The 27,839-nt window shown below is 37.3% G+C and overlaps 1 protein-coding gene across 2 annotated transcripts; it reads left to right on the forward strand.

The window, feature by feature from the left end:
• Window positions 1-845: 845 nt before the first annotated feature.
• Window positions 846-27,806, forward strand: LOC126965689 (uncharacterized). 2 transcript variants are annotated; one of them, XM_050809425.1, is made up of 5 exons: window positions 846-935; window positions 6,225-6,425; window positions 10,446-10,542; window positions 11,687-11,860; window positions 22,211-27,806. In XM_050809425.1, exons 2-5 carry the CDS (start codon window positions 6,405-6,407, stop codon window positions 23,137-23,139), a joined length of 1,221 nt encoding a protein of 406 aa, XP_050665382.1. In that variant the 5' UTR covers window positions 846-935; window positions 6,225-6,404; the 3' UTR covers window positions 23,140-27,806. The 2 variants fall into 2 exon arrangements, with proteins under 2 accessions (XP_050665382.1, XP_050665390.1); XM_050809433.1 differs by lacking the exon at window positions 6,225-6,425 and having other exon boundaries at window positions 850-935.
• Window positions 27,807-27,839: the final 33 nt, after the last annotated feature.

The following is a 27,839-nucleotide window of genomic DNA, read 5'->3' on the forward strand; positions in this document are numbered from 1 at the left end:
TTCTAGCGATAGAACAACAAATGATTAAAGTGCAAAAGTGCAAAATATTAAATAAGTTAAAACTCTTTCCAAACATATACTTATGCATTACGTTCGAAATTACTAGGCTCTTTCAATGATACTGTATAAACGTAAAATATGAGTTATAAATCGTTTGATTCAGTTTTCTAAGTAAGGACAAAATAATATACTGAAAATCCAAATACCCTTTCACCAATTATCATTATTTAATTTAATTTCAGTTAGTAAAAAAGAATGTGTTCACTTATTTCTATCCTTCATTTATCTATATAATTAAATACAATTTCAAGCCGTACTTAAAAAAGTTGGTAGATAGGCTGCCGATGTCGGAAAAGAATAGTTAAAATAAATATTGTGTTTCCTGAGCTATTCTATTCGAATAAGGTTTTATTTGCCTGTTTATGTTTTTATCAAACCTGGGCCCTACTACCTAAAACACGTATTTCACAGTTAGTTAAGCATTGTTTGCCTCACGGGCACAGCTATTTAAAAACGAGCTTATCTTGCTCACATAATACATTGCAATAGATGTACTCTTGTACACCGTTTAGCTGATCAAAGAACAGGAAGAACCCTCGCCGCCGTATCACTGAAGCCGTAGAGTCGCGTATCGCATGCGGGCGGGCGCCGTAGGGGCGAGGGGCGGGCGGCCGCGTCCGCGAAGTGGATGGAGGTCAGTGTGCGGCGCGCGCGGGAAGTAGGTCAGGGCGGATGCACTGCGCGCTCGGCCGTCGTCGGCTGTGCTCGGGCCGCGTCGGGCGCGCAAGCGCGGAGCCCACATCGATCGTCGCCCACGCGGCGAAGTGCCTTAGTGCTCCGCGAGCCGCGTCGCGAACCCCGGGCTTTGCCCTCGAAGATGGCGGCGTGAGCGCGCGCCCGCGGCCTCCGGCGGTCATGCCGCGATGGCCAGAGAGGTAACACCGCCGCCAGTATAATAGAGTGGCGACGGCCGAGTGACCAGTGCCCCGACACGCCCACACCCATGGTTGTTGCCGGGCTCGCGCAGGTGTAGTGCGACACAGGTGGAGCACCTGGTGGAGGAATGTCGACCTGGTGCCGTGCTGGGCTCGCACACCAGGCGCCGGGGGCCAGTGCCGCAGTCCCCGTCGCTCGGGCGCTCCGCCCCTCGTGCGCGCGTCCCTCATTCATAATATGTTATATCTCTAACGAAAATGCTTAGTCTCTGTCTCTGTTCAAAGATAATAATAATTACTTTTTGATATTATATATGATTACCGCGTCCGTTTATCTAATATTATTTCAAATTGGGAAATATTACACGGCGGCTAAGTTATCGTTTTACAAATCGATCATTCCAGGGTTTTCGTGCACAATTATTTGAATGCGTTACGTAAGACAAACTTGTATGCCTTAGTAAAGGGTGGATTTGACACAAACTGTATTCCACAAGATACTCGCTGTCCATAACAATATTATATTCAGAATATAAACATACCTCATGAAACACACCTAGTACCTTTATATCCAAACTAATTATGTTTTCAATACAAACAAATTTAGCATAACTACTTTGTTATTTGTTACTGTCATACGGGCTGTTTAACATCTCGTATAAATTTTATCTTATATAAATATTAATTTGGATCAATTTTCATTAACAGCATAAATACTTATTTAACAATGAAAACAGATAATTACACTATGACTGATGTTTGCAAGAACAATAAGTGTTTCTACTTTTTGTATAATTTGGCTGAACAGTCCTCATTTAACATTTCGTGACTTAGAATAACTGTAAAATAAAAATAAACAATAAAATGTTAAGTTTATATTAACAGCATTAACCATAAAATAAAATGGTGGTTACGAATGCTTGCTACGGGAGTAGTAGTCTACGATGTTAGTCATACGCGTAGGAACTAGTAATGACCGCGGCTGACTTGCGGTCTTTAATAATTATTAGTCGATCTCAAGCATCATTTCTCAATAAGTTCCACCAATCAATGTAAATAATCTGTTTAAAATGAAAGACTAGTACGTTATGGCAATCACGATCGTAGGAATGTTAATCACATCATAAGGCTTAAATCGAAAACGTGCTGTTGAACAACCGTGGCCGTGCTACAAAATGTCACAGTGCAAATAAATTGGCATGTTTCATGCCCCAAGCGTCCCATAGGTTTTCCAATAATCACTCTGTCATTTCATTTATTGTCTTGAGTACCTGAGACGAAAAACAAGTGTCTATGCATTGTAGATGACTATTCTTGGATTTATGACTAAAAAATACGCCCATACTTATTTTTAATTCAATAACATTTTATTACCCTCCATACTTAATTAAATATAGACCCAAATATATCACTGACTTTATTTATTGTCATTCACAAAAGTATTCGTAGACGGCTGTAGCTCACTTGATGCACAAGTGTCAAAAGGTTTAATTTCTCAAAAATTTCGTCAAGAATTATTTTCGACTACACTACCACTACTTAGTTTACAAATAGCAAACTTTGATAGTAAAACTTGTCAGTCCCACACACACCACCATGTTATATAGCATTTTACTGCAAGTAATGCAAATCGTAAGATTTCTTACTAAATACACATAATCCAAATAATTAATTGGCAAATGAGACTTAACATCTTATGTCTCAAGATAGCGGCACTACAACTGCGCACGTCGCGCAGTTGTAGAAGAATTTTTGGGGTTTTTCAAGAATCCTGAGCGGCACTGCATTGTAATGGGCAGGGCGTATCAATTACCATCAGCTGAACGTCCTGCTCGTCTCGTCCCTAATTTTCATTAAAAAAAAAAAAAACAAATAATTATTATAGCATCATTCCCCAGTTGAATTTGACCCATCTTACCATGGATTGTCACTGCTTCTACGTTCACAGCAGACAATGTGTGCTAACGAAAGCTACATTTATATAATTGAAGTAATTAAAGAAGATATAATCGTATTTACAATATATCATTTCTCTGAGCAGATCAACTCGTACCTACTCACACCCAAACTAGGTGGAGCGTACTTTAGGATTTTTTTAAATATAAGTTTATACAAAAATTAATTTAGCATTACAATAAGTAAATTTTTATTTTATTTAAAATAAAAAATATTAACATCTAACCAAATTTTTGTTCTAACAAGTTTTGTCAAGGAAATATAACAAATAAATACTTAAAAATATACCTATTTAAAAATTTTGACAACGAAATTTAATTTTATTTGATGAAAGTATTATAAATAAATAAATAAATTTTTTATTATCAATTAGTATAAGAGAGCATTTTGAATCTCTGTCTTCAGTTACCAAAATTGGATAGACCGAGGTAAACTAACAAGTACATTATTATATTCTGAGATATGATTTCTAACTCGTAGACGTTATTTGATGTTACATACATACTTTTATTATTAGTTATTTTTCTACTACTTTATTTCAAATCAATTAATGATAGATGTATGACTGGTAACAGTCGAACAAAATAAATTAATAAGAATTTCCCGTGCTAAATGCGACTATCATAAAATTTTATGTACGTCAAAATATCGATTTAAGCTTTAATAAAAATCGTTTATTAAGTAATGGTTATATTCGTTTTTGATTATTATCGTTTATTTTTTTTTTCGTTTCTTTCGATTCTTCGTTTTTATTAAACGCGTTGAAATATTTAAAAAGAATATTATTTAAATGGTGAACTTATTTTCAAGCAGGCACAAAAAAAACAGTGGCATGTACTGGTAGCACAGCTAACGGTCATTCCATACTTAGCATCTTATATAAATACTTAGATATAAATAATGAGGTAACCTCATTTGGTGCAGTTATATATATTGTAACTGAACGACACATAAATAATCAACCTCTCACATATATCTCGGTTCTCGCGCAACCGACATTATTAGACAGTCGGTATGTGCAATTTGGAACCAGTCGGAGCAAGTAGAATTCTTTAAGAGCCCCTCTATCACGGACGATTCGGGACTTCTCTCATTACGTCACTCTGACGTCCAATATCTCAGCACTCTGCAAACTTAAACTTTACTTCAACTTACATTTTCCGTTTTAAATAAATTCTTTATTTGTTTTAATCACAAATTTATAATGCACTTTTATAAATGAATGTTATATTTTTATTCATTGCGTTACACAAAACCTACAACACAATATTGACTAGAATTCATTACTCTATATTATCTTTCACAAAAATGGGAAACGGAAAACCGATCATCATATTAAAACATTATTAAAGTAACGCACCTCGTTTAAAAGTAGTTTACCAAATAAGTTATATTATTATATCAGTCTGCTACATCGCCGCTACGGCGTAGCATTTTAGAAAGTTACAAATGATTTTCCATTTTTCGATATGTACAATGTTATAGGTAAACAAAAGAATTTACAAAGACGACAAATTAAACATATTATATTTTATTAAAATATAACAATTCGTATAATATTTGAGTTTTATTGTCGCCAAATTTGGCTTTATTGCTAACAATTTAAATACACAAATCTAAAAATTTAGCCATATTTTATGATCATTGCAATTACTCTACTAACAATACAACCTTAAACAGTTTTTTTATTTGCAATCAAGTGACAAGATCCAACAATATGCTTCCACGCATTTTTTGAAACCAAATCGAACAATCCAATCATTTACTTTTGCTAACACTATTACTATTCGAACAATTAAAGTTAAGAATAAAATTTCCGCGCAAACATTAGCGGAAATTACAACTAAATTATAAGAAAATTCATTAGATAGTTCACATATTACTCTAACTTGAGCTTATTTTGCTATAAAAATAATCAATATAATAAAATATAATTTCCCTTTCTTTTGGCATTATATACTCCAGTTTTTTCACAAGTCACAATTTTACAAATGTTTATATTTGAAAGAGCGACCACTCAAATCAATTTCATAATATGTAGGCAATTATTGGGGTTGAGCAGCAACTGTAAAGTAGATCCTGAATTTAGCGTCACAAGTTGAGAGCCGAACATACCTACTAAGATCTATGTACGTTATAAGTTATTGAACGGACAGCTCAGCATCAGACCCGCAGGATAACGAGCTCCGGAAGCTTTCGAATCCAGCAAAGTCCATATGTTTTCGTACAAACGAAAATTTGTATGAATGAGTAATTTTATAGATGTAACAAACAAAGATTTAAATGTATTAAATTCATTTCATAACATTGATTTAGTTAACTTGCGAATATAATTCATTAAGTAATTTGTAAAGAGTAATGGTTCCACAGTGTTTGAAAAATTGAAAATAAGAATTTGTGCCGTAGAGCAATGCAAATGAAAAAAGACACCATTGCTTTAAAGCTATTTGTTATAGAACTACTAAACGAGTGTTTTAAATCTTATAGGAATAACAATATATATAGAAACGTGAGTAGTTCCTTTTAGATCTATAGCCATTTCATGATATCTTTTCAATGGTAATAAAATCTTTCAAATATGAACAAAACGAGTGTCGACCGATTTAAAATTAGTGTTGAAATTAGAGTAGTCATAAGTCAAATTATTGAAGTTAAAAGTCAACTTCCAAATATTCCGAGTGGGTTCCGTTTAGTGATATGTTTTATTTCAATTGGTAAATTGTTTACAAACAGTGGAGACGAAGTAGAGGTAACGCAGAGCACGTCCCTCTTGCAAACTTTATCATAGTCTAATTGTGATTGATATTGTACTCGTAGTCGGTAATGTCAGATATGCATACATCCGCAAACACACATAACCTTCATTACCTACATCTATCTGACAGTTGAGTACACTTTAATAACCCATCTGAAGCCGAAAAGTGCATCATTGGTATTGTTAATTCGAAGATGTTACGGCAGCGGCGGACAGGCGCTGCAGTGCGGGTTGCGCGGGCGGGCGCGCGGGGCGGTGCGGGGGGGGGGAGGGGCGACCCGGTCACGAGTGACTAGTGAGGCAACAGCCATGGAGCGCGGCGGACGTGGCGGCCGCGCCGGCACATCACACACCCCGACCTGCGAACACGGCGACAATCGCATTACACAACATACTCGTGTTGCACCCCGGCCCCGCCCGCATGCTGCCGCACCACACGCTGTGACCGCCGCTCGCCTTCGCCGTTACGTAAACCGGCCACTTTCAATGTCAGACCTAATTTGTCGGATGTACTTATTTAACAGTCGCCCAGTCAAATATCACACAGTTCAAACTTGAAATATAATTTGTATCTGCAGATCAGACAGAGGGGCCGATCGCCCGACTGGCTCTAGTTGTTCCATTAGGATAGTTTATTATGAAAGTGCTTATTTACAATTACACCTCACACGTCTTCGATGTATTTTTATAAAGTTTTACTTGTTTCTAACAAATTATAGACTGAATTGTGCGGACATTAGTGAAGTGTGAGTTTCATCATGATTGTCGAAATTCAAGAGGTAAACCGTAGTAGTGACAGTCGCCACTCACCATACAATGTGCACGACGCATACAACCCGACAATATTATTTGCTAACCCCGTAGGCCCTTGTGAATCCCAGCTCTTCATCATTCGAACATTATTTTTTACTTCTTTGCTTCTTATAGCACTTGGAAACGTTTTTTTACCTCATTTATAACCCCATTTACACGATGCGACCTACGTCGATGTCAGCTGATGTAAAAACAACAATATAATATTTTTTATTGGCGTGTTGTAGATGAAAGATCGTTGTAGGGATGTCAGTAGGTCAACGCACAGTGCGTGCGGTGCGAGGGGCGTGTCGGTGGAGCGGGGCGGGGGGAAGTGGCTCGCTCGGTCGTTGCACTCGGTGCAGCCCTGCAGCCAATCACTGCACGCTGCGGGCTACGGGCTACGGTTACGTCGTAGTCGATACGCCGTAGCATTAGAATGACTACAAAAATTCAACAGTTTAAAATTTAAATGGTGGTGAAATTGTAACGAGGAAAATAATTATTATTTCTTTCATAACATCTCTAATACCAAATCAGAAACTTATGCTTAATCAATTATACACGTTATATTATAAAATTGAATACGTAAAATCTTAATAAAATATTAAAGGACACATACTCTCTGATTTTAATAATAAAGTTATTTTTATCGACAATGAAACCACCATTTAATTTGTTAGCAATAAAAAACATTTTAATAACTAATTTATAGTAATTAATTTCTAAGACGATACGAGCATGATTCCAGCACAGATATTAGTTACTGCTTTGTTTTCATTGTTAAAAACACTTTTCACGGAGTTTTATTTGGAGCATATTCATTTATCATATTTAAATTAAGACCACATTTAGTATATAAGTTAAATTATACAATAATAGGAAGATTTATATTATGTGTTGAAAATTCAAATATAATTTTAATAAAACGCCATGGATTTGTTTATTTTGTGTATTCAGTTAAGTGATTAAAGAATTATTATTATTGTATGCTCATAATATTTTTGTCTATATTATTTACCAGTACATAAGAGACCATACCGGAACACCCGAGACCCTATTAGAGTATCAGCTCAAACCATTTAACCGCTTGCAACCTAAAGTATCACTGTGAAAGGCACTATCGCTTGGCGTTGTGAAAACGCCACTTTTACTACGTGGAGTTTTCCAAAGAACTGTTTACCTGATCTCTGTCGCCGATCTTCACTATCGCGACAAACTTAAACTAAAACTCACTATCTCGATGTGCGTACCTCTATAGTGTGGTATGGAATGAGTTTCCATGCACGGTATTTCCAGGGCGATACGACACGGGTACCTCAAAAGTGGTTTTTTCCACTTAAAAAACCGGCAATTCTTATGTAATTTCTTTGGTGTTGCAATAGAGTATGTGTCGTTGATCGTTTGCCATCAACTGATGTATAATTATTATAATATATTTATAACGTATATATATAATAGTAACGTATGTACGCCCGTTTGTCCGAATGAAGACTTTTAATTTTTTTTTACTTGTCATTAACATTTTTAAACTAAAAAGTAGGTATTATTATTATAAATAAAATAAATAGAATGATTCTTGGTTTCTGATCACTTGATTGTCTGTCTGTTCGTTTAGACATATAAAATCAAATGACATGAAACAAGCACAAAAGTAGGTAGATTCTACTATTTACCACCGTTTCGGAGAAGGTTGGGTTTTAATGAGAAGAACTGATAAGTAACTCATTGCCACTCTCTTAAATCATTTTCAATTTCAGTATTTTACAAATATTCATATACAATAATAAGCAAGGCGATGCAATATAAATATAGAATGTTTTTCAAGACTCAGTTCCTCCGTAAAAGCGTAGAGTGATCAAATTAAAATTTGTAATCAATTATTGTGTCCCAGTTAAAAATAGAATACTCTGTGATATATTTAAACTGTAATAAAATTAAGCTTCTAATTGAACGCAACCAAAATATACGAACATTGAAGTTATACATCGCCATCGGATGATGGATGGCATGTATTTTCGAATGGGATGTTTGATATTGACGTTCATTAAGAGATTTTTAATTCTACTGTGCATAAAAATATTTAAATTTCAAAGTTCTAGGAAACTATCCATAGCCTATCACATCCAGTGGTAAATTTTAGCTTAGACTTAGGACCGTATGAAAAAGATACCAGGAGGTCTGCTTCATGTTTTCTTTCTTTTACTTAATTGTTTTAAAACTAAAGTTATTATATATTTTATTCAATAAAAGGCACGCATAATGCATTTATTTATTTACGGTATGTGTTGATTGATCCATCTACTGTACTCACTAACTCTTGTGTGTTTAATTATTAATTTACTTTTTTTTTTCAACTTACTCGTGTAGGCCATTTAGTGTTTGACATTTGAGTATTTTTGTTGCATTACTTTGCATATATTGTAATTGAATGCATTAAAAATAAGACCTTGTAATACCTAATCTGTTTTGAAAAGAGCAACCTTAGAGTTTCTTGCTCGTTCTTCTCTGAGGAAATCTGCCTTCCAAATGAGCTGTTAAATAAAAATAACCCATTTCAAGTGTAATATGATTAACTTATGAAATAAAATATTTTTGATTTTATGATTAATTAAAAAAATCAACAAAACTAAATAAGAATGACGCTTTAAAATATCGCTGTTATGTTAGAATTGACATCATATACACTACTTGCGTATATAAAAACGAAAATATTTGCATTCAATGCGTGTTGAAAGTCATTTTTATAGGTCGTTTGAATGACTTCCTACTTGTGGTCCCACGAGAACGCGCCTAGATAGTAACTATAGTGTAAGCATCTTGAAATTTGGTCTTTCAACGCTTGAATCTGGTTCAGTGGAGCGTTTGACATTCACAACCATCGAGTCCAGAAAAGGGTGTTTGTAAATTCTCAATAGAATCTCTTGAGTATAATATTTTGTTTTATCACACATCTCTTGTTTTTATAGAAGACTAGAACAATCGAGCGTACGTGTCATCGGCGATATTTTATGCAATACCAAAGGAATCACAGAAGTGTTGATGTTCTTAGCTAACTATTTATAACCTAAGATAGGTGTCCGCTTTTTTTCTTAAAGTACTCACGTAGAATCGTTCTGGAACCCTCACGTGAGGAAGTTTATTCTAAAGTTTGGCTTTGCGTGGAAGCAATTTGAAAACGAAATGTGGAGAAACGCACGCATATCGAGATCGTAAGCTCTAAGCGACTGAGCCGTCCACAGTGTATTGGGTTTGACGATTCAAGCAGCTCTGCATTGTGCGCGGTCCACAAACCCGAAGATGAGAAGAATTCTCATAAAATACAGTGATTCTCCTATAACGGCGGAGCCCTATAACGTATCTTTATATTACGCGATTTTTAACCCCCAAATTACACGCCTTATTTACCTATAAGGCGGAGATTTCCCACATACATAGGTATTTCTGTACTGTGAAATTTATAATGATTTGCACAGATCATAATTAGCTTCGCGTACCTTTACACGTGTGTTAAATGTATTTTAAAACTTTATAAACACTTAACGTTTTAACATATTATTAAAAACCCTATTAAAATAGTAAAGCTATAAATACTTGTTACGAATTATGATTAATTATTACCTATTATTATACACTTTATTATTATCATTACGAATTACGAGGTCACAAAATGCGTTATATGGAAATTATTTTGACAAACATAACGGCAAATACATCCAGAACTACCCAGATATCGTAGTCACATTGTTTTCCGGTAGATGTGTTTTAATGACGAGAATCATAGTAAATAGAAATGACGTCACTTTATTACAGATAGCAAAATATCATCTGGCTCTCGGGTTGGTCCTGTTATGTTCTGATAAATTAAAGTAATAACGATCCTGGTGGCGGCTTTGAGCTTTCCATTTCCAATGTCATCCGAAAATTTAATATTTTTTTCCTTGACACCATTATTTATTGAAAATCCAAAACTAATACTTTTATCTAATTATCAGTGGTTATTTCAGGAGGTTAGAGGAAAGAGGCCTTTCAAGATATGGGATAGCTCCCGGAACGTGAGGAAGGGATTGGTTGTAACGAGTTTTGAAGAGTTAATACACAGAGGTTTGTATTATAACGCATTTAATAGTAATTATTATGCACAGAATTAGAATTATATTATTTATGCGACCGGTTTCTTGAATCAGCAAAGCGGTTTTGATAATTTCATAATCCTTAATTTAATTTCACCGTTTAAAAAAAGATGATGAAGTTTCTCTATTAAAACTATGCACAAGATACTTACAGTCATGCCCATAACTGTGTTTAATTTTTGTACAAATGATTCTTGTACAATTGATGAATACAAATTATTTTTTGTACAATTGATGAATGCACGACAATCTGGCACGAGTCTCGTGCCAGATTTTGGCGAGACAAGACGTCCTGAGGATGCCTCGTGTAGAGGCGAAACACGTGTCGAATTGTTTTTTAAAAACAAATATTGGCCGAATTAACACTAAAGAAAACTTAAATCATTTGTATAATTATGGATTTCCGCAAAGTAACGCCTAATTCAATTTTTTTTTTTATTTTTGTGTTAGTTAACAGTGCGTTAAGGCTAGCCTCCAGTATCTACACAGTTAAATATGTGACACCAGCGTGTCAGCGGCATTCAGGTCCCCGCAGGTCAATACATCTCACCCTGATGCATGGGTGACCTGCTTACACGTCACACCCTAGGGCTGGTCAGTATTAACCGCGAGTTCAGTCTGAAAACACGTGTTTTTAAATTTATGATTCACTAAATAGGTAATCATAACGGCTTGTGGTTCATTGAAAATCATTTTCGGGTCTAGGTACTATCATTTATAATAAGTTTGTTTTATTTTTAATATTATATTTGTTTTTAAGTCTATATTTATAATTTCACCTCTTATTTACTTGATTTTATTGTGTTAGTAAGAGAGTACCACAGTTTGCAACGACCAGATATAAGACTCTTCAATACATACAATAAAATAAGAACAACTTGCTCAGAAATAACGCAAGAATTTCAACCTTGAGATCATGAACGCCACTCAACCTTCATTAGTTTCGAGTCGGAATTGAAAGCCAGACGAAATTTTAAAATCAGCCTCGGCACCAACACAAATAGCTTAGGCCATGAGAGTGTCGGCAAAAGTCGTGTCCTAAACCTGAGCCCTTCTCCGTCCCAGCATCATATTAATTTAATAAATTTAATTTGAGTATATTATTATCTTGCCAGGAAAAGAGAAGTTATCAGTAAGTGCGAGCGAACCGGTGCGCTTGGTGTTGGAGAGTGACGGCACTCAGGTGGAGGACGGAGAATACTGGCGGACGCTCCCCCCCAACACTGTCCTGCTACTGCTGCGGCCGGGCGAGAGATGGTACCCTACCGGAGTAGATGTAATAAAGGCTGGTGAGTGCCATTGTACAGCATTCTGTCCAATCTTTTACGAATTTCTTAACTTCAGGATAGTTTGTCACGCTGGGAAAATCTCTTTATAGTACTTCAACGTCCAACGACCATTGTCATCGTCATGTGTAAGGTGAACCAGAAGATAACCAACGATCGACCACGGTGGAATCTTTACTGTCGCACATTGATCATTGTTCTTTTGATCACTGATCATTTGTGAATTAGATTCATAATGTTTTTTTTTGGGATGGACAAATTAGCTTTGACTTTACTGAACTTTTCAATTAAACTACTACGGCTTCCTCTTACACAAAAATGCCATTAGGCATCTCATTGCCATAGAGGCATCTCTATAAATTTAGTTTCCACAGATAGTGGCCCCTTTTAAAGTGAAGTGCACTGCATTCCCAGAGGGTTTCTTATTTGACTCGTCTCTGATGCTAAATCTGAAAATATATATAACATCTGATAATATAGAAGTGATAATAATAAAAATCTGTGATCTTAAGTTACTTGGTGTTCATATAAGCATTATAGGGCTTATGTACCAATCCGTTACTGTAAGGAGAGATAAAGAAGATCGTGTATTACATCACACATTACATTCTTATAATATAATATGTAATATAGCAAAGTCAATGTATATTAGACAATACAAATTAGACGTGAAATAAGATAAAATGGAAATCATGAAGAGTCAATGAACACAACTTTAAATGAATTAATAATTATGCAAAAATGTTTTGAACAACGTCGAGGATGAATATTTTTAATTTTGGTATTGTTAGCCCCAGACAAATAAGTGAACTTTTAAAACTCTTGATATGAATAAAGTCGCTTGATATGAAATTTCAGACGAATTATTTTGTTCCATAATACTATATCTTGTAATCGTTTGATTACACATGGCTTATATTTTCAACCTTTTAAACCGTCAACCGTGACTTCTGACCCGATTAAATATATTCCTGTTTTTTGTTTTTATTAACCCTTTGAAAAAGTAATTTGTACCAAAAGGTTACACTTTAACTCTGATAAGTTCTTTCATATGAAACTGCCTAGAAGGAATCACAGAATTCACTTTGTGTCTGAGGTTTATCTGAGGCTTTTGATTGTGTTCAACATACAACGTTGGTCAGAAAAATATACCGCTATGGCTTGAAAGGGACCACGATCAAACTACTGATTTTTTTACTTAAATAGTAGAACTAAGAAAGTCTATCAGAAGATCTTTTTGGACTTGGACAAGGGTCTATTTTTGGACTGCTCCTTTTCCTTATTTAAAACAGTGATCTACATAATATAGTAATTTCGTTATTATAATAATAAACTTTTATTTCAGGCCATTAGACCCATAACTGTGTTAGTATGACAAATAACTTAAAACTATGTTAGTAGGTACTTATTTCTAGCTTAACAACTAATTCTATAACTAAAAACTATAACTAAAAAACCCGAGGGAGCCTCTTGGCGCCTATGTGCGCACCCCCCCAGCACCTCCAGAGAGGACTATCTAGTTTCCTGGCCAATGCGCTGAGAAGAGTGTTGGTACTACTCATTAGCCTGCGCATCATGGACGCGGCACGCTTGCGCATGATCGCGTAGAAATCATCCACGCGAGCATCCGCAAACATTGCCGACGCACTGCAGTGTCGAGGCTTCCTCAACACCGCTCTCAGCACATTGTTATATTGAACACGCAAGGCACCATAGGTCCGCTGCCTGTAGTCCATCCACAGACTGCACGTGTAAAATGACTGGCAGTAAGCCCTGAATAAGGTCAGCTTTACTTGCCCAGTACAGCGCGCAAATCTGCGGGCCAACATATTGCCTCGGACCGACAGAGCCCGGCGCTCTCGTTCCATGTCACTATCATCCCTCAGGCTGTCGGTTACTACATGACCGAGATACTTGAACTCAGTCACTTGCTTCAGGGGATTACCACATAATTGTATCTTTGGTTTAAAGCTGGATAGTTTGTTCTTTCCCCTGAAAATAAGGAACTCGCTTTTTTTGGCGTTGTAACTGAGTCCATTCATCCCGGCATACTCCTCACAGAGTTGCAGCAACCTTTTAAGACCCCCAACTGAGGGGCTCAGTAGAACCATGTCGTCGGCGTAGCTAAGGTTATTCATGCGTATGCCATCTATTGAACACCCGACACCAGCTCCACCGAGCCCCTCAATCAGCTGGTTCACATACAAATTAAACAGCCCAGGGGACGTCAGCCCTCCCTGTCTCACTCCACACTCCATTTTATATGGGTCACTAAGTTCATTACCCCACCTAACCACATTAGTTTGGTTACCATACCAGTATTTAAACAATGAAATCAGTTCGGGTCTCAAAGCTGATTCCTTTTCGAGCTTATGCCACAAGACGTCGTAAGCTACTAGGTCAAAAGCTTTGGATAGATCCAAAAAACAGGCATAAACAGGAGTTTTCCTGTCGGTATAGTACCGCACAGTTTGCTTGAGGCACAGGATTGCGCTTTCCGTAGAGAGTTCAGGCTGAAAGCCGAACTGAGCGTCGTGTATTTTAATTGATTTACTTAGCTGTGCATCCATCAAACTGTCCAGCACCTTAGCCACTATCGTCGCCAGCGATATCGGCCTGTAGTTGGATCCATCCGCCGCATCACCTGTTCTGTTTTTGATAATGGGCACTACTACTGTCTTCATCATGGCTTCTGGCAGGTAACTGTGGTTAATACATAGGTTGTAGAGCAATTTGAGGACTCTGGGAAGGTGCGAACCCGCATACCTTAAGTGCTCGATGCTCAGGCCATCGTGTCCCGGTGACTTTCCATGTTTCATACTCTTTAGTGCTCCCTTGACTTCAGTAAGCGTAAAACGCACCAAGACTTCCCTGTTAACCACGATGTCCTCAGCATCGTTGTTCGTAAAGGGTATTTTAAGAGGCTCCACTTTAAATTGCTCCCTAAACATATTAGCAATCTTTTGAGATCCGCTCACTCCACCTACTTCACTCGGAAGATTCGCCCTTGCATTCAGTCTATTGGTGTGCTGCCAGAACTTGCCGAAGTGCTTAGTCTCGTACGATGTGGCTAACATGTCCATTTTGATTTGCTCCTCGTTGTTCTGGCACCATTTAAGTTTATTTTTAAATACCTTGCGAGATTCCCGCATCTCGTCGTACAAGACCCCACAAGACGGCCTCCCAGCCCACACCCATGACTGAAAACAGAGACGAGCCTTCGCATGAGCCGGTCTCACATGCTTGTTCCACCCAGTGATATATCTTTTTTTATGTCGCTGGGTAGCTCTATGACTATATATTGCCGCATCCTGTAGTATGCTTGTAATATCCTCGTACCATTGTTCTAAGATCCGTTTATGTTCCGGGTCGTTACATAGTTCATTACAGCAATCTACCATCTCTACGGGAAAGTCTACCATCTTCAACCTATTGTTACAAAACTCAGTATACAGACTAATCTGATCAGTGTCCCTACGTCCCCAACTTATTTTATTAAAAGCCGTCGATTGCGCGCTTTCTAGACGAGTGTGAAATAAATTGAGTTTACAATAAACCTCTACAGGATAATGATCAGACCACGACACATTGTTCACTATGTTTATACGATCAACGTATTTTCTAGCCATACTCGTTACAAGGCAGTGGTCTAGCCATCGCGAGCAGCCGTGAATATCACTAGTATATGTAAATACATCGCTTTTATTTGACAACAGTTCGTAGTCGGCACACACCCATGATTGCTCGCCACAAAACTGTATCAATTCATTAAAAAATAATTCCCCAGGGTGTGCGTTAAAGTCGCCTAACATAAAAACCATACTAATACCGCAGTCTTCAATAATTGCATTAATTTCACTCAAGCACTCTGTAAATTCCGCTAAATTATCCGGGCAGTCTGTAGGCATATACACAGAAAAAAATAGCATCGAGTGCTCACGTACCTGACATTTGAGGGCGCACAACCTAACGCTGTCGCACTTCACTATAGACACGGACGAAAACACATTCTTACGCCATAACAGCGCGACTCCTCCGTGGGGACGGCCACGTAGAATGCCGGCTCCCGTATCCACAGCCGATGTACCCGTAGACTCAAACTCGTCGTGAATGGTGCTAAGGTAGGTAAGTTCAAACGGCAGCAGCCAGGTCTCCTGGAGTGCGACTACATCCGCAGATCCGCATAGGCTCCTCACGCTGTCCACCGACCGCTTCAAGGACTTACAGTTATAGCTAACTAGCTTTAGTGTATGTTTGTTCCCTCTAATTTTGTTTAGATCCATTATTAATGTCCACTTTTTCTGGATTTACTATGGCCTTTTTTCCATGTCTAAATAATATATATCTTCTAAAATATATACCTTCTGGCCATAATTTACTGTCCGTAAATAATAATAATTTACTTCTAGGTATATAAAATTTAAAAGAATTGTAATCTCTAGACGATTTCATAGGTACCTTTTCAGGCACAATATTTATCTGCGTCTTTCCATATACATATTCCGCGACATCACGCTCCGTGTTTTCCTTCGAAACATTATAAATATATAACGGGATTTGTAAGTCCGCTGCTTTTAGTTTTGTTGAGGAGTCTACCGTCGCTGTACCTCTCGTTCCTTTAAATCGCGATGACTTACGCCTTACGACACGAACCCACTCTCCTTCGTTGTTATTTTGCGTTTCCGCGCCACTCGGTTCGCAATTCATTGCATTACATGACATCATCGCATCAGCTGGCGGTGACGCGTGCGCTTCTACTTGATTCACTCGTTGAACGGGCGTGACAGAGATAGGTTTACTGGTCGGCACCGCTGCCACACACGCGTAAGACGGTGACGGTTGCGCGGGAACTCGTTTTTGCATTGTCACGTTCGGCGGTGTGCCATTTGAAAGGCCGGTCATTAACCCCATCGGGCCACTTGTTGAGTCGTAGCTATCTTGCAAGCAAAAACCGCCTCTCTTGGTATTGACATAAGGTTCAGTCTCTCCTGCTTCAGCCTCAGACACAATTTTCTTCTTTTCGTAGTCTCTAACGGAAATTTCAAAATCTTTTTTTGTCATATACTCCTCCTGCTTCTCTTGAAGAGCCCGCACCTGACTCTGCAGGGTAACAATATCCTTCAAAAGGCGTGTCACATCAATATGATCGAAAGTAACGGGCGGCAGCTTGTGTAGGTCTTTAGCCACAAAAGTTGGAATATCATCGGGCTCTGTACTTCGTAAAACACTAATGATATCCTCTATATTTTTCTGTTTTCGATCCTCACCCTTTCTTTTGACGAGTCTCTGTGGAATCGTCTCAAACAGCAAGCGTTTCGCCTTGAAAATTTCCTCTTCGTCGAATGATTGCCTACAAAGAAGTGCTAAACTGACATTATCAATTGAATCTAGGGTGTTAACACAAAAACTCAGGCACTCATTCACGACCAACCGGCACTTGTCACAAGATAAGGTATCCATCTCGCAAGAGGTCTCGGAACCTCTGACCGACCGCGCGTGCTGTCAGCCAGCGACTTATTATTATAAATTAGTTCCATCACCGGAAAATCTCAAAATATAAATTGTAAACGCAGTAAATGCGACACGGAATAGTCACTCAAAAACTTATGTTTTGCATTATAGAAGAGCTAAAAAAAGGTCATGTTGTTAAAATAATCTAGCAATAAGTCAAGTTTCATAACTTTTTTTGTTTTTAAGGGATTTTAGTGAATAAAATCTCAAAAAAAAAAAATTGAAATAATATCGTTTATCATCTCGAATTTTTAAATTTGGACCTATAATTATTGTTTTAATATTGATAAATAGCCAGTCGTTAATTTGATACTAATTTAAATTGAAACTTTTTTTTTAAATAAATTTTGATATTGCATGCTAGACTTTTGAAAAAAAAATCCTATAAATGAAAAATTGTTCACTTTTGCAGAATGCATATGGGGGTTATTATCGAAAATAGTCACCTATATTATCTCCTTACGGAAATACGTAGAATTACCCAATAACCCTGGAAAATAAATTAAAAAGAGACTTGCTTTGAAAAAAAAACTATCGTATAATGAAGCAAGCAGTGCTGCCTTAGTGACAATAATCTAATGATGTATAGCATGAAAACTAAATGTATAAGATTTATGTAAGGCGTTGTGTCGTAAAAAGTAAAAGTTCATTGTATTCTCTGGACTCAATCGTCATCGGTTGTGACCTACAATTATAATTTGGAAACTTTTATATTTTGGTTGGTGATGTTGACTATTCTAATTGAGATATCTTATTAACGTCCATGATGTATTTTTCATAGTAATGGTCTTCAGAATTTATGATATTCATCAAACTCTGTACGCACATGCTAGAATTTCTAATTTCTGTTAGTAGTAACTAAACCACTTTCTCCTCAAATTCTCTTGGAATATTCTCAATTCCAAATTCATATTATCATTGTAGTTGACTTTTTCTGAAACGGGATGATTATGGAAAAAAATACACTGAAATAAAAATCGGTTTCTTATCAACATAGTTTTCAGATATCAAATAAAAAAATACAAGCGAATTTCGAATTGTTTTTTTTTTCAATTCGGTTGAAAAAGTAATAAGAGCATACACCTATTGCTTTTTCAACCGAATTTTATTTGGTTCCATTTAATAATTCATTCTCATAAGTCATAACGGAATCCATAAGTATTATTAAAGTGAAAACTTCTTTAGCCCCGTTGGTTTTTGGTAGGGGAAAATCTTATGGGTTCCATGACTAGCGCGTCTATGTGATAAATAAATAATAAAAAAAATATATAAATATATATTTATATTTTCATTGAATAAATAATAAAAAAAATATAAATATATATTTATATCTTTGGATGTAGTTACACACTTTTTGGATGGATGAAATCTCTACAGTTCGTGTCATCGAAATACTTATAGCAGTAAATCTGTAGCTATACAGGTGACGCTTTGTGCAACATTAGTGATGTGTATATCTTATATGTGAAATTGAATGGATTTAGTTAAAAGTTCAATGTGTATATATTGTGCATTATTGAATAGGAGTTCTATAGGAATTTTATTTAAACTGGTAATTTTTCTTAGAGCTTTCATTTTTTTTAAATACAGGCAACCCATGTGATTTAAAACTGAAGCTATTTTATATAGTTGAAATATTTTTTTAAATCAATCACATCTCTCCTCTTTTTAGTATAAGTTTAGATGAGCAAAAAGGCCTTGAAATGGCTGCAGTAGCCTTAGAGCAATTTGATTGTCGCTGCAATTTCTATTTGATGTGGTCCATTTTGCTTCCGACTCTGCCGCAAAGGCTATGGTTGTTATCTCTTCTCCGGCAAGTGCCGGTTTGATCCCTACCACTTACTAATGCTTCTCGACTTTCCAAATTCAAAATCAAATTCAAATATTTTTATTCAAAATAGGATGTAACATCACTTATTGAAAGTCAAAAAAACTACCACCCATTCCAAAATGAATGCCTCAGACCTGAGAAGAATAGGCGCAACAAACTCAGCGGGCTTTTTTTTTTCATCGAATAAATATGTTTACAAAGTAATATTGTACAATTAAACTTATTATTTAATAGCCTGAGGGCGGTCACTCCATTCCCAATCTGTGGTATCATTAAGAAAGTCATTTATATTATAGTAACCTTTAACCACACAAACGTTTTTTAACAATTCTTTTGAATAACGTTATCCAATTCATATTATTCATATGTACAGAAGTTATGTTTATGTTGGCCACTGGTTTTGCCAGAAACTTTTCGATTCACACAGCCCCTTTGTAGAATCAACAACCGGCTGCAATATTCCCAAACCCATAATAATTAGGGACCTTTAAGTTTAGAACAAACTACTACGTTTAAGGTTGGCAACCCATCTCTTGACCTCTGGTATTAAGCATCTTGCTTTAGTGAAGAAAAACATGGTAAAGAAGCTTACCCACAAATGTAATTAAATTAAATAATAATATTATTTGGAATTAGTAATATTATTGAAAATTTGTAATTTAATTGTTTTTCAATCTATTTATTTAAAACATAAAATATTTTTAATATTGATATAATCACTATAAGAAGTTGTTAGGTTAGCTAATTATAACGTTATTAACTTATAGAAGGACCCTAAGTAGGCAGTAAATAAATTGACCAACTTGGTATTTAATAACAACACGCTTAGTAACACGGATCTCATAACTTTTTACGGTAGGAGATCTGACTTGCGAGACTTGGTACTTATCAGTCATTATCAGAAATTAAACTTCGACGGGCTATGCAACATACAAATTTGTTATTAAACCTTTCGATTGCGTCAATTTACACATTATTACTCTAGAATAGATCGTATTAAGGCATTAAATAAGAGAACCAGAGTTGAAGTCTTCTTAAAATCTTTAGTAACTCGCATGATAAAACCAAGCATTCTTTTTGCTTTTCCATATATATTTATATGCGAACTGACCAAAAGCTTGCTATCCAGCTGGACAACCAGGTCACGCAGATCGTCCACCCTATCAAGCTGGTTAGTGCTTAGATAATAATCGCTGATTATAGGAGTTCTCATTCTGGTGAATGTGATACCGTTGCACTTTTTGACATGAATATTAAGAAGATTACTTTGACAATATGTATTCAATCTAAGATGATCTTCTTGAAATAGTGTGATACTCGTAATCATGTGATATATTAATAGGATTAGGATTTTCATATCGTCTGCAAAAAGTAAAATTATTGAGTTTTTAAAACAAGAAACAACGTAATTAATAAAAATGTTAAACAATATTGGGCCAAGGTGTGAACCCTGGGGGACACCAGAAGAGACAGATAGAAATGAGTAACAGTATCCTTTTATAGCCACAGCCTGAGTATGATCCCTAAGGTAAGAAGTAAGCCATCGTATCGGGTCCCCGCACACACCGATTCTATCAAGCTTATGTATAAGAATTTCATGCGATATTATATCAAATGCTTTAGAATAGTCAGTATACACGGCATCAACCTGGATACATGGCCCTGTAAATTTCCGTGAAATGAATCCGTGCTGTTCTTAAATAATTATCTGTCTAACAATACGAAAGAGGGCATCATATATAATTGTCGCAAATAACCTGGGAGTAGTACTCAGTTTAGATATGGGACGATAATTACTGATATAATGCTTATCACCGTATTAAAAGACGGGAGTAATGAATGATTTTTTCCAAATCAAGGCATTTTTCACTGGCTTACTACATAAATAATAAACTCTTGCCTCATAATTTTAAGGTCCATATTTATTGCCTAAAGCTCGATTCTAAATCTCTTTTTAAGGTTAAAATATCCTAATATAATAGTCTATAGTATATAGTCATAATATATATTATGTCTAATAGAATCCTTCAGATCTTGAGGTGAGCCTGTAGTCATTTCTTTAGAGTAATCAGACAAAGAAGTATTCTTGGTTGACTTGTTTATTCCTAAACCTGAACCAGGCGAAGAAGTGCCACAAATCTTATTTATAATTTTTGTACGCTGCGTAATATTGTGTACCTCCCATTTACGCGCTGGCGCCGCCGGTACGCGATTTGATGATGACGCCATATTGGGGGTTGCAAGGGTGTAAATTCTCTTTATAACACAATAGTAGAATACACCTGACCAATTATTTGCCAATACAATGACGGCCACACACATTATCAGAAGGCGGAAGAACTGCTTAAGCTCTACACGGGATAGCTCAATGGTTCGTTCAATTGAGAATGCTACTTCATATATTGTTACGCTCTTTCGACTTAAAATAAGAGACCCACCTCTAATAGCAGACTATCTTGAGTAAGAACTATTTACTCTCTAAGGTAAATAAATATATTTCTTTACTTCTAATGTGGGCGGCGGTAATCAATTAAAATCAGGTGACCCGTACCGCGTACGTTCGTTCGTCCTCCTCTTTCAAAAAAATGTCTCGACTCTTATCTCACAGAGTGCCAAAGTACCTACCGCTTATCACGAGGCACAAACGTGGCAATAGCCCACTGCGCGCCTAACGCCTATCTTTGCAACATCAGGGGACTCCACTCCAAGTTCATGACAACCGTCAAATTTGGCACAGCCTATTTTCAGTTAATAGCGTTAATATTGCTATTTGTATAGTAAAATTTTTACCGATTACTTGAACATATGACCGGTTGAGATGTTTCAAACGTAACTAATCCAAGTTTGTTAACAATATTTTTACTACAATTACTTATTTAGTAAATTTCAGTGAGGCACCATGCAGTTTGCCAAAAAAAAATCTCAAAATCAAATAGAAAATAAAAAGTGATTGAAATATATTTTATAATAGTTTGACTAAAATATAAATATATAAATCTCATTCATTCCAGCCATATCAGCGATCCCAAAGATAGTATGCGAAACGATCCATGCGCTCGAGCTTCACGATGAGACTCCTTCATGGAAGATCATGGACAACAAGGGGCGCGTCACCGTGGTGCTGCACTGGGACCAGCGGCCGCAGGGTTCGCCGGCCGCTCGCTCGCCGTCCCGGCAGCCCAAGCCGGACCGGCGGCCCTCGCTGGTGATCCAGACGTCCGTGGAGCGCGCGCCACCGCCGCCGCCACACATCACCGTCGTCAACCACGACGAGCCGGGCGGTGCGCGCGCGCGGCTGGCCCGCGCCTCCTCCTCGCTCGAGCACCACGTGCACACGGCCGACTGCCGCGCTGCACCCGCGCCGCCAGCCGCGCATCCACCGCATCGCTCCTCCACCGATGAGTGCGACTTTCACTGTTGCGCTCTGCACGAGGAAGGTCGCCGCATCGCCGTTCACAAGAGTGTTGCGACTTCACCCATCCAAGATGCCCAGCCTCGGGCCTCACCGCAAGGTCGGCCCAAGGGGCACGTCCGATTTTTAGACGCCGAATCGGCCCGGAGAGGTGACAGAGATTCGTCCGAGAGCGAGACAGAGAATACGCTCGTCGAAGATGAAGCTGTGACGTCAGAAAAGTTCCTTCTCTTGATAGACCAGTTGAGCGTCGACCAGAAGCGGCATCTCACGATAAAGGATATAGGTATCATATTAGAGAGATTGAGCTCCAAGATATTAGATGTGGAGAGACTGGATCGCGAGTCGGAGTCGGATGATTGCTACAACTGGACAATTAAGGCTACGATCAGAGGTGACGCGTTGAGGGAACTAGGAGTAATATACAATGGGAATTACTACGCTATCAGTGAGCACCCGGGCTACCGGGAAGAGAACGAGGAGGCCGGCGACGAGGGTGAGGAAGAGGAGGAGGAAGATAGACTCTGATCGGGTCTGTGCGGCGCCGGCGTGCCCGCGGCCGCGCTGCGCCTGGCGTTCTGCCGCGTGGCCGCGCGCTGACGGCCGAGCGCCGCACGGACCTGACACACTGACCCCGGCGTCCCCCGCGCCTTGTGACGTACTGTTCCAGTTCGGGATGGATACTGCGAACGACGTCGATAAACTTTTGGAGGAAAAATCCAATATTCTACAGCACCTTGGCTGATTTGCATGGCACTGTCACAATAGCCTTCGACAGGAAGAAGACTCAAACTTGATAAATGTTCCAACTTTCTGTTTATCAATAGAGAAAGGGAATCGAAGCTATCTCCCCCTTGGGCAACGCTTGGGCGGTATACTTCCAAAGCTCGTATACGAGCGACACTAAAGTTATTAGAGACTTTAATAAATTTAGTCGCGGCCGCCTCGGCACCGCGCGTATCGTCATGGCTGCGACGCGAATGCGAGGCGATGTCGAGGCCTAGTTAATTAAATAGTGAAATTATTATAAGAAACGAATTCCTATCGATATCTAAGAATTCTATTAATAAAAAAAAATGAGCAAGCTGTAGAATGCGGTACTCCGACAATTATAGTAAACGCGAGCTACAAGCTCGCTCATATATTATACCTTTGTGTAAGTATACTAAAGAGTGATGGCTAATATTTGGCTGTTTGTATGTGAAGCTTGTGTAAGTAAACATCTAACATGTGGACCGCACAAGTACTCAAATGTATCGATATAGCTCCCAGTATTACTAGATAAATAATAAATAATATAACATGACCTCAGACTAAACGAATAAGAATGCATGCGACGGACATATAATATTAGTAAAACGAGGTTAAGGTGTTAAGGGCAATGATGTGTGTATGTGTGTGTTTCACGTCAGGATGTGTAAAGTATTGGCAAGAGTTGGAAATGCCCCTTTTTGTCTTTACTCTGGATAGAAAAGAATAGGGTTTCCACAAACATTTTCTAGAACGACAACGATTAATAGTACACTAGCACGAAGAGCACGAAGATATAGATGAAGAATGAGTTATCGTTCTTGTTCTTTAGCCTGAGAGTAAGACTTAGTATTAGTTAACGACGAACTTCATATTTGTATTAATTATCAATCGTATTAAGTAAAAATATAATGGAATGTCTATCACCCTCTGTCCGACCTCAGATTGTGCCAATTATTTAATTTACAATCAATACTTTATTTCTAAATAGTGCCAAATTATAGCTTAGCTATCAATACTTATATTATATTTATCTATTATTCTTTATTATTGTGACTACTCTGCACATGTCAGAAGATCGCATTACATCTATAACAATGCAACTGATATTGTCCGTTAATGTAACGTTGTGAAAACACAGTAATTTTTGAAGTGAAACTTCTTTGCGCGCATGAGGGTAAAAAAATTTTTACGGATGAAACGCAATAAGGTGAGACGAAAAAGACGTTTTTGTCCAAGAAGAAGGAGAGTGCGATTGAGACCGATTGAGAGAGAGTGAGAAAGGGCGAACGTACCATGAAACACATAGCCATGCATTTCAGTTATTCTCTTTTCAAAATTTTCATAAAAAAATACTTAATAATTTCTAATAGTGACAAAATACACTAGATTTTGAGAACAGATTAGTATAAAGCTGAGAATTTAAAATTGGTTTGCCAATGAAGTTTCATTTCTGACATGTGTAGGTACATTTTACGCACGCAAATTTTTGATTGACGCTCACAACTCTTCCTAAATATTAGGCTGCTCATCAAAATTGGTATTTTTTGCCAGTTGATGTCAGGTGTAGCAAAATGTAGCTAAGAGTGTGACATCGATGTGGCTAATTTAAAAACCTAATTTGTAGAGCTCTATTAGGCTATTTTCTGCAATATTATTTTCTTAATATCTCCATCTCTAGTTACATGTAGACCATAGACTAATAGAAGAGAACAAGACGGATGTACTTGACTCTAACGAGTGATGACTTACTCGCCTAAGCGGTTCTTGTTCAAGGCCGGTTCTGAATCGCAATAAATAAAAGTCACATTGGCCAATAATGTATACTTAGACATTATATAAGTTATAACTACAATTTTATGAATAATTTCATATATTTAACTCAACCAATGAAAGAGGGGGGGATCTGGTTGGAACCACGTAGCACACTAGATTTTCTTCAGCCTCAGTTCAATTGTTTGACAAGTACGTCTAGTATTTCGTCATGTTCTTCTATAAGTCTATGGATGTAATGAAAGAAATTATCTACAACTCTGTGCTCATGAAATTTCAGAAGTTATATCTGATAGCTTCAAGACAATTCGATGTACAGTACTTATTTCTTGGCACTTGTTTGCATTCAATTGTATCGATCACAGTATAAAACGGAGCCGTTAAGGCTGCTGTAACAATAACTAGCTGAATATTTTATGAGGCAATAAATAGGTAAATATATAAGTACCTACATCCTTGGAACCCGGTCTTGGAGGTACAATGTAACAAGTGCCCACAACCCACTCTGTAAGACTGAGTCAACGACCACTGACAGGAGTCATGCCATGCCCACTGACCTCTGCTATTTACCACTGGACTAGCGGCTGTCAAAGAGCTTTAGTGCCTGTTTCTTATTCGCCATTTTGGCGCTGTTGGCCATGTAGCGAGAGTCAGCGGTACTAAAACTAGTGATGACAACCTCAGCAAACATCGATAGATGGTGAGAAACTATTTACAAAAAAAAAATTGTAATTTATTACATTGATTCTTGAAGAATAATTTACACGGAAAACGAACAAAATGAATTCAAAATGCAAAAAGTATTGTACGTTCAGAGTTTTGTACGTTCCTTCGCAGCCATTTGTATTATACGTCAAAATTACTTCTCTGGACGCTCGCGAGTGGCGCTTCAAAAAGGCACAAATAATTTGCTGTCAAACATATGGAACAGCCTGTCCAGTGTTATTTATACAGGACAGTGGCCATGCCCCAGCTTTACCGTGATCGAATCTGTTTTATATGAGACTGGAATTGGATAGTGTGATTTACATTCGACGAAACTAAAGGATGAGCCCCGCTTCTCTTATCTCTTGGTGGCGGTGGCTCAAGTTTGCCCCTAGATAATTATAGAGCCCTTTTAATTGTAAATTTAGGGCCTCGCTCCACATTGTGGAGGTCTACTAAATTTTGTTAAATTATTTGGTGTAACAGTATAGTCGTATTAACATTGGATGGATCTTTTGAATGAAATCAAATATTGAGAGCGGCCCTGTTAATGAACGTTGACTTAGAATAACCCAAAATTATTTATAATTGATTATAAAAGTAATAAGTACTCAATAATACAATTTGTCAAAATATGTGCGTGTTTGTAAAAGAATACAACACTAGAACCATGCATGCGATCTTATGGCTATAAGCGATTTCCGAGTGACTAAATTTTATATACTTAAATATTATATATAGATATATAGTGCCATAATAATTTAATCGATAAAGTAATCGTTAAAGAAAGGTTGTAATTAATGTACGACTATGACGTCATCACATTGCGCATCGCCAGTCCTTGTTATACATTCATAAATGATCAATCTATATCGGTATATGGTTCCGAAGATCGACAGCGGCTGTGTTGCTACAGTGCATTATAAGTACCATCGTACCAGGCCTGTTACTTGACTAACTCAGCCGAAATTGTGCAAAGAATTATGATGAAAATGAATACCTGAGCAAACAAATGCGGGAAATACCCGCGCAAAGTGTTTTTTGATATTTCATGTGTATGGGACAAACGAAATTTCAAAACAACGACACAAATAATGAAAGATATACATTATAAAAAACAGTACAATGTGCCATCAACAATGTAGACAGTAAGAGGTACTTCACATTTCAATAAACAACTTTTAGTTAGGACTCGGACGGTTGATGCCCAACGATAACTTCGTTAATGTAGTCCGAAACCTAAAAAAATATTTGGACTTTCTAATAACTCGATACAAACTGGTATTGGGATTTCATTTGCTTGAGTAACCTAACTGTTGTAATATATTTTGTACGCTATCCATCCCCAAAAGTTGTTCTAAATTCAAATATTTACAAACATTAAATTTGTACATTAGGAAGTGAGGGATATCACTTAAAAATAAGAAACTTTTTAGATTTGCATGAGCGACATCTCAAGTCATTTTCCTAATAAGCAATTATTGGGGTTGAGCAGGCTGTTAACTGTAAAGTAGAACCAGTAGATGGAGCCACAACCTGAGAGTTATACAAGACATTCTAAAATTTCGGTCAATGCGTCACTCGGACGGTTAGCTCAGACGGTAAGAGCGCTCGGACGGAACTCGAAAGGCGCGGGTCGAGTCCCTCATCGTCCATGAATTATGGTACAAATTAAATTTATACTTGTATACCTGATACAGTATTTGCGCTTTAGTATTAGCACACGAGTAAATTAAATTTAGTAGCAAAAAAAATATATAAATTAAATTTACTCATGTGGTATCAGAGGGTACATATTTGTGAAGGGTTGGCGGCATGTATCACTTACTATGAGGTGATACTAAAAAACCTCATATTATAATCGTAGCACCTGTACCATAATATGAGGAAAAACCTTAATACTATCTATATCTCTATAATAGATAGCTATTTATTTAACCTATTTAAATAATTTAAAAGTTATAGTGCATCCCCATGAAACAGTTGATAGCTTAAATAAA

This window comes from Leptidea sinapis, chromosome 1 (genome assembly GCF_905404315.1).
Source record: "Leptidea sinapis chromosome 1, ilLepSina1.1, whole genome shotgun sequence".
Lineage (NCBI taxonomy): Eukaryota > Metazoa > Arthropoda > Insecta > Lepidoptera > Pieridae > Leptidea > Leptidea sinapis.

What these genes read in the sequence shown, in the direction of transcription:
- LOC126965689 (XM_050809425.1), top strand. Translation starts at nt 6,405, where the DNA reads ATGATTGTCGAAATTCAAGAG. An exon ending in TGATTGTCGAAATTCAAGAG is followed by an intron (nt 6,426 to 10,445) that starts GTAAACCGTAGT and finishes TGGTTATTTCAG; the next exon opens with GAGGTTAGAGGAAAGAGGCC. An exon ending in AGTAGATGTAATAAAGGCTG is followed by an intron (nt 11,861 to 22,210) that starts GTGAGTGCCATT and finishes CATTCATTCCAG; the next exon opens with CCATATCAGCGATCCCAAAG.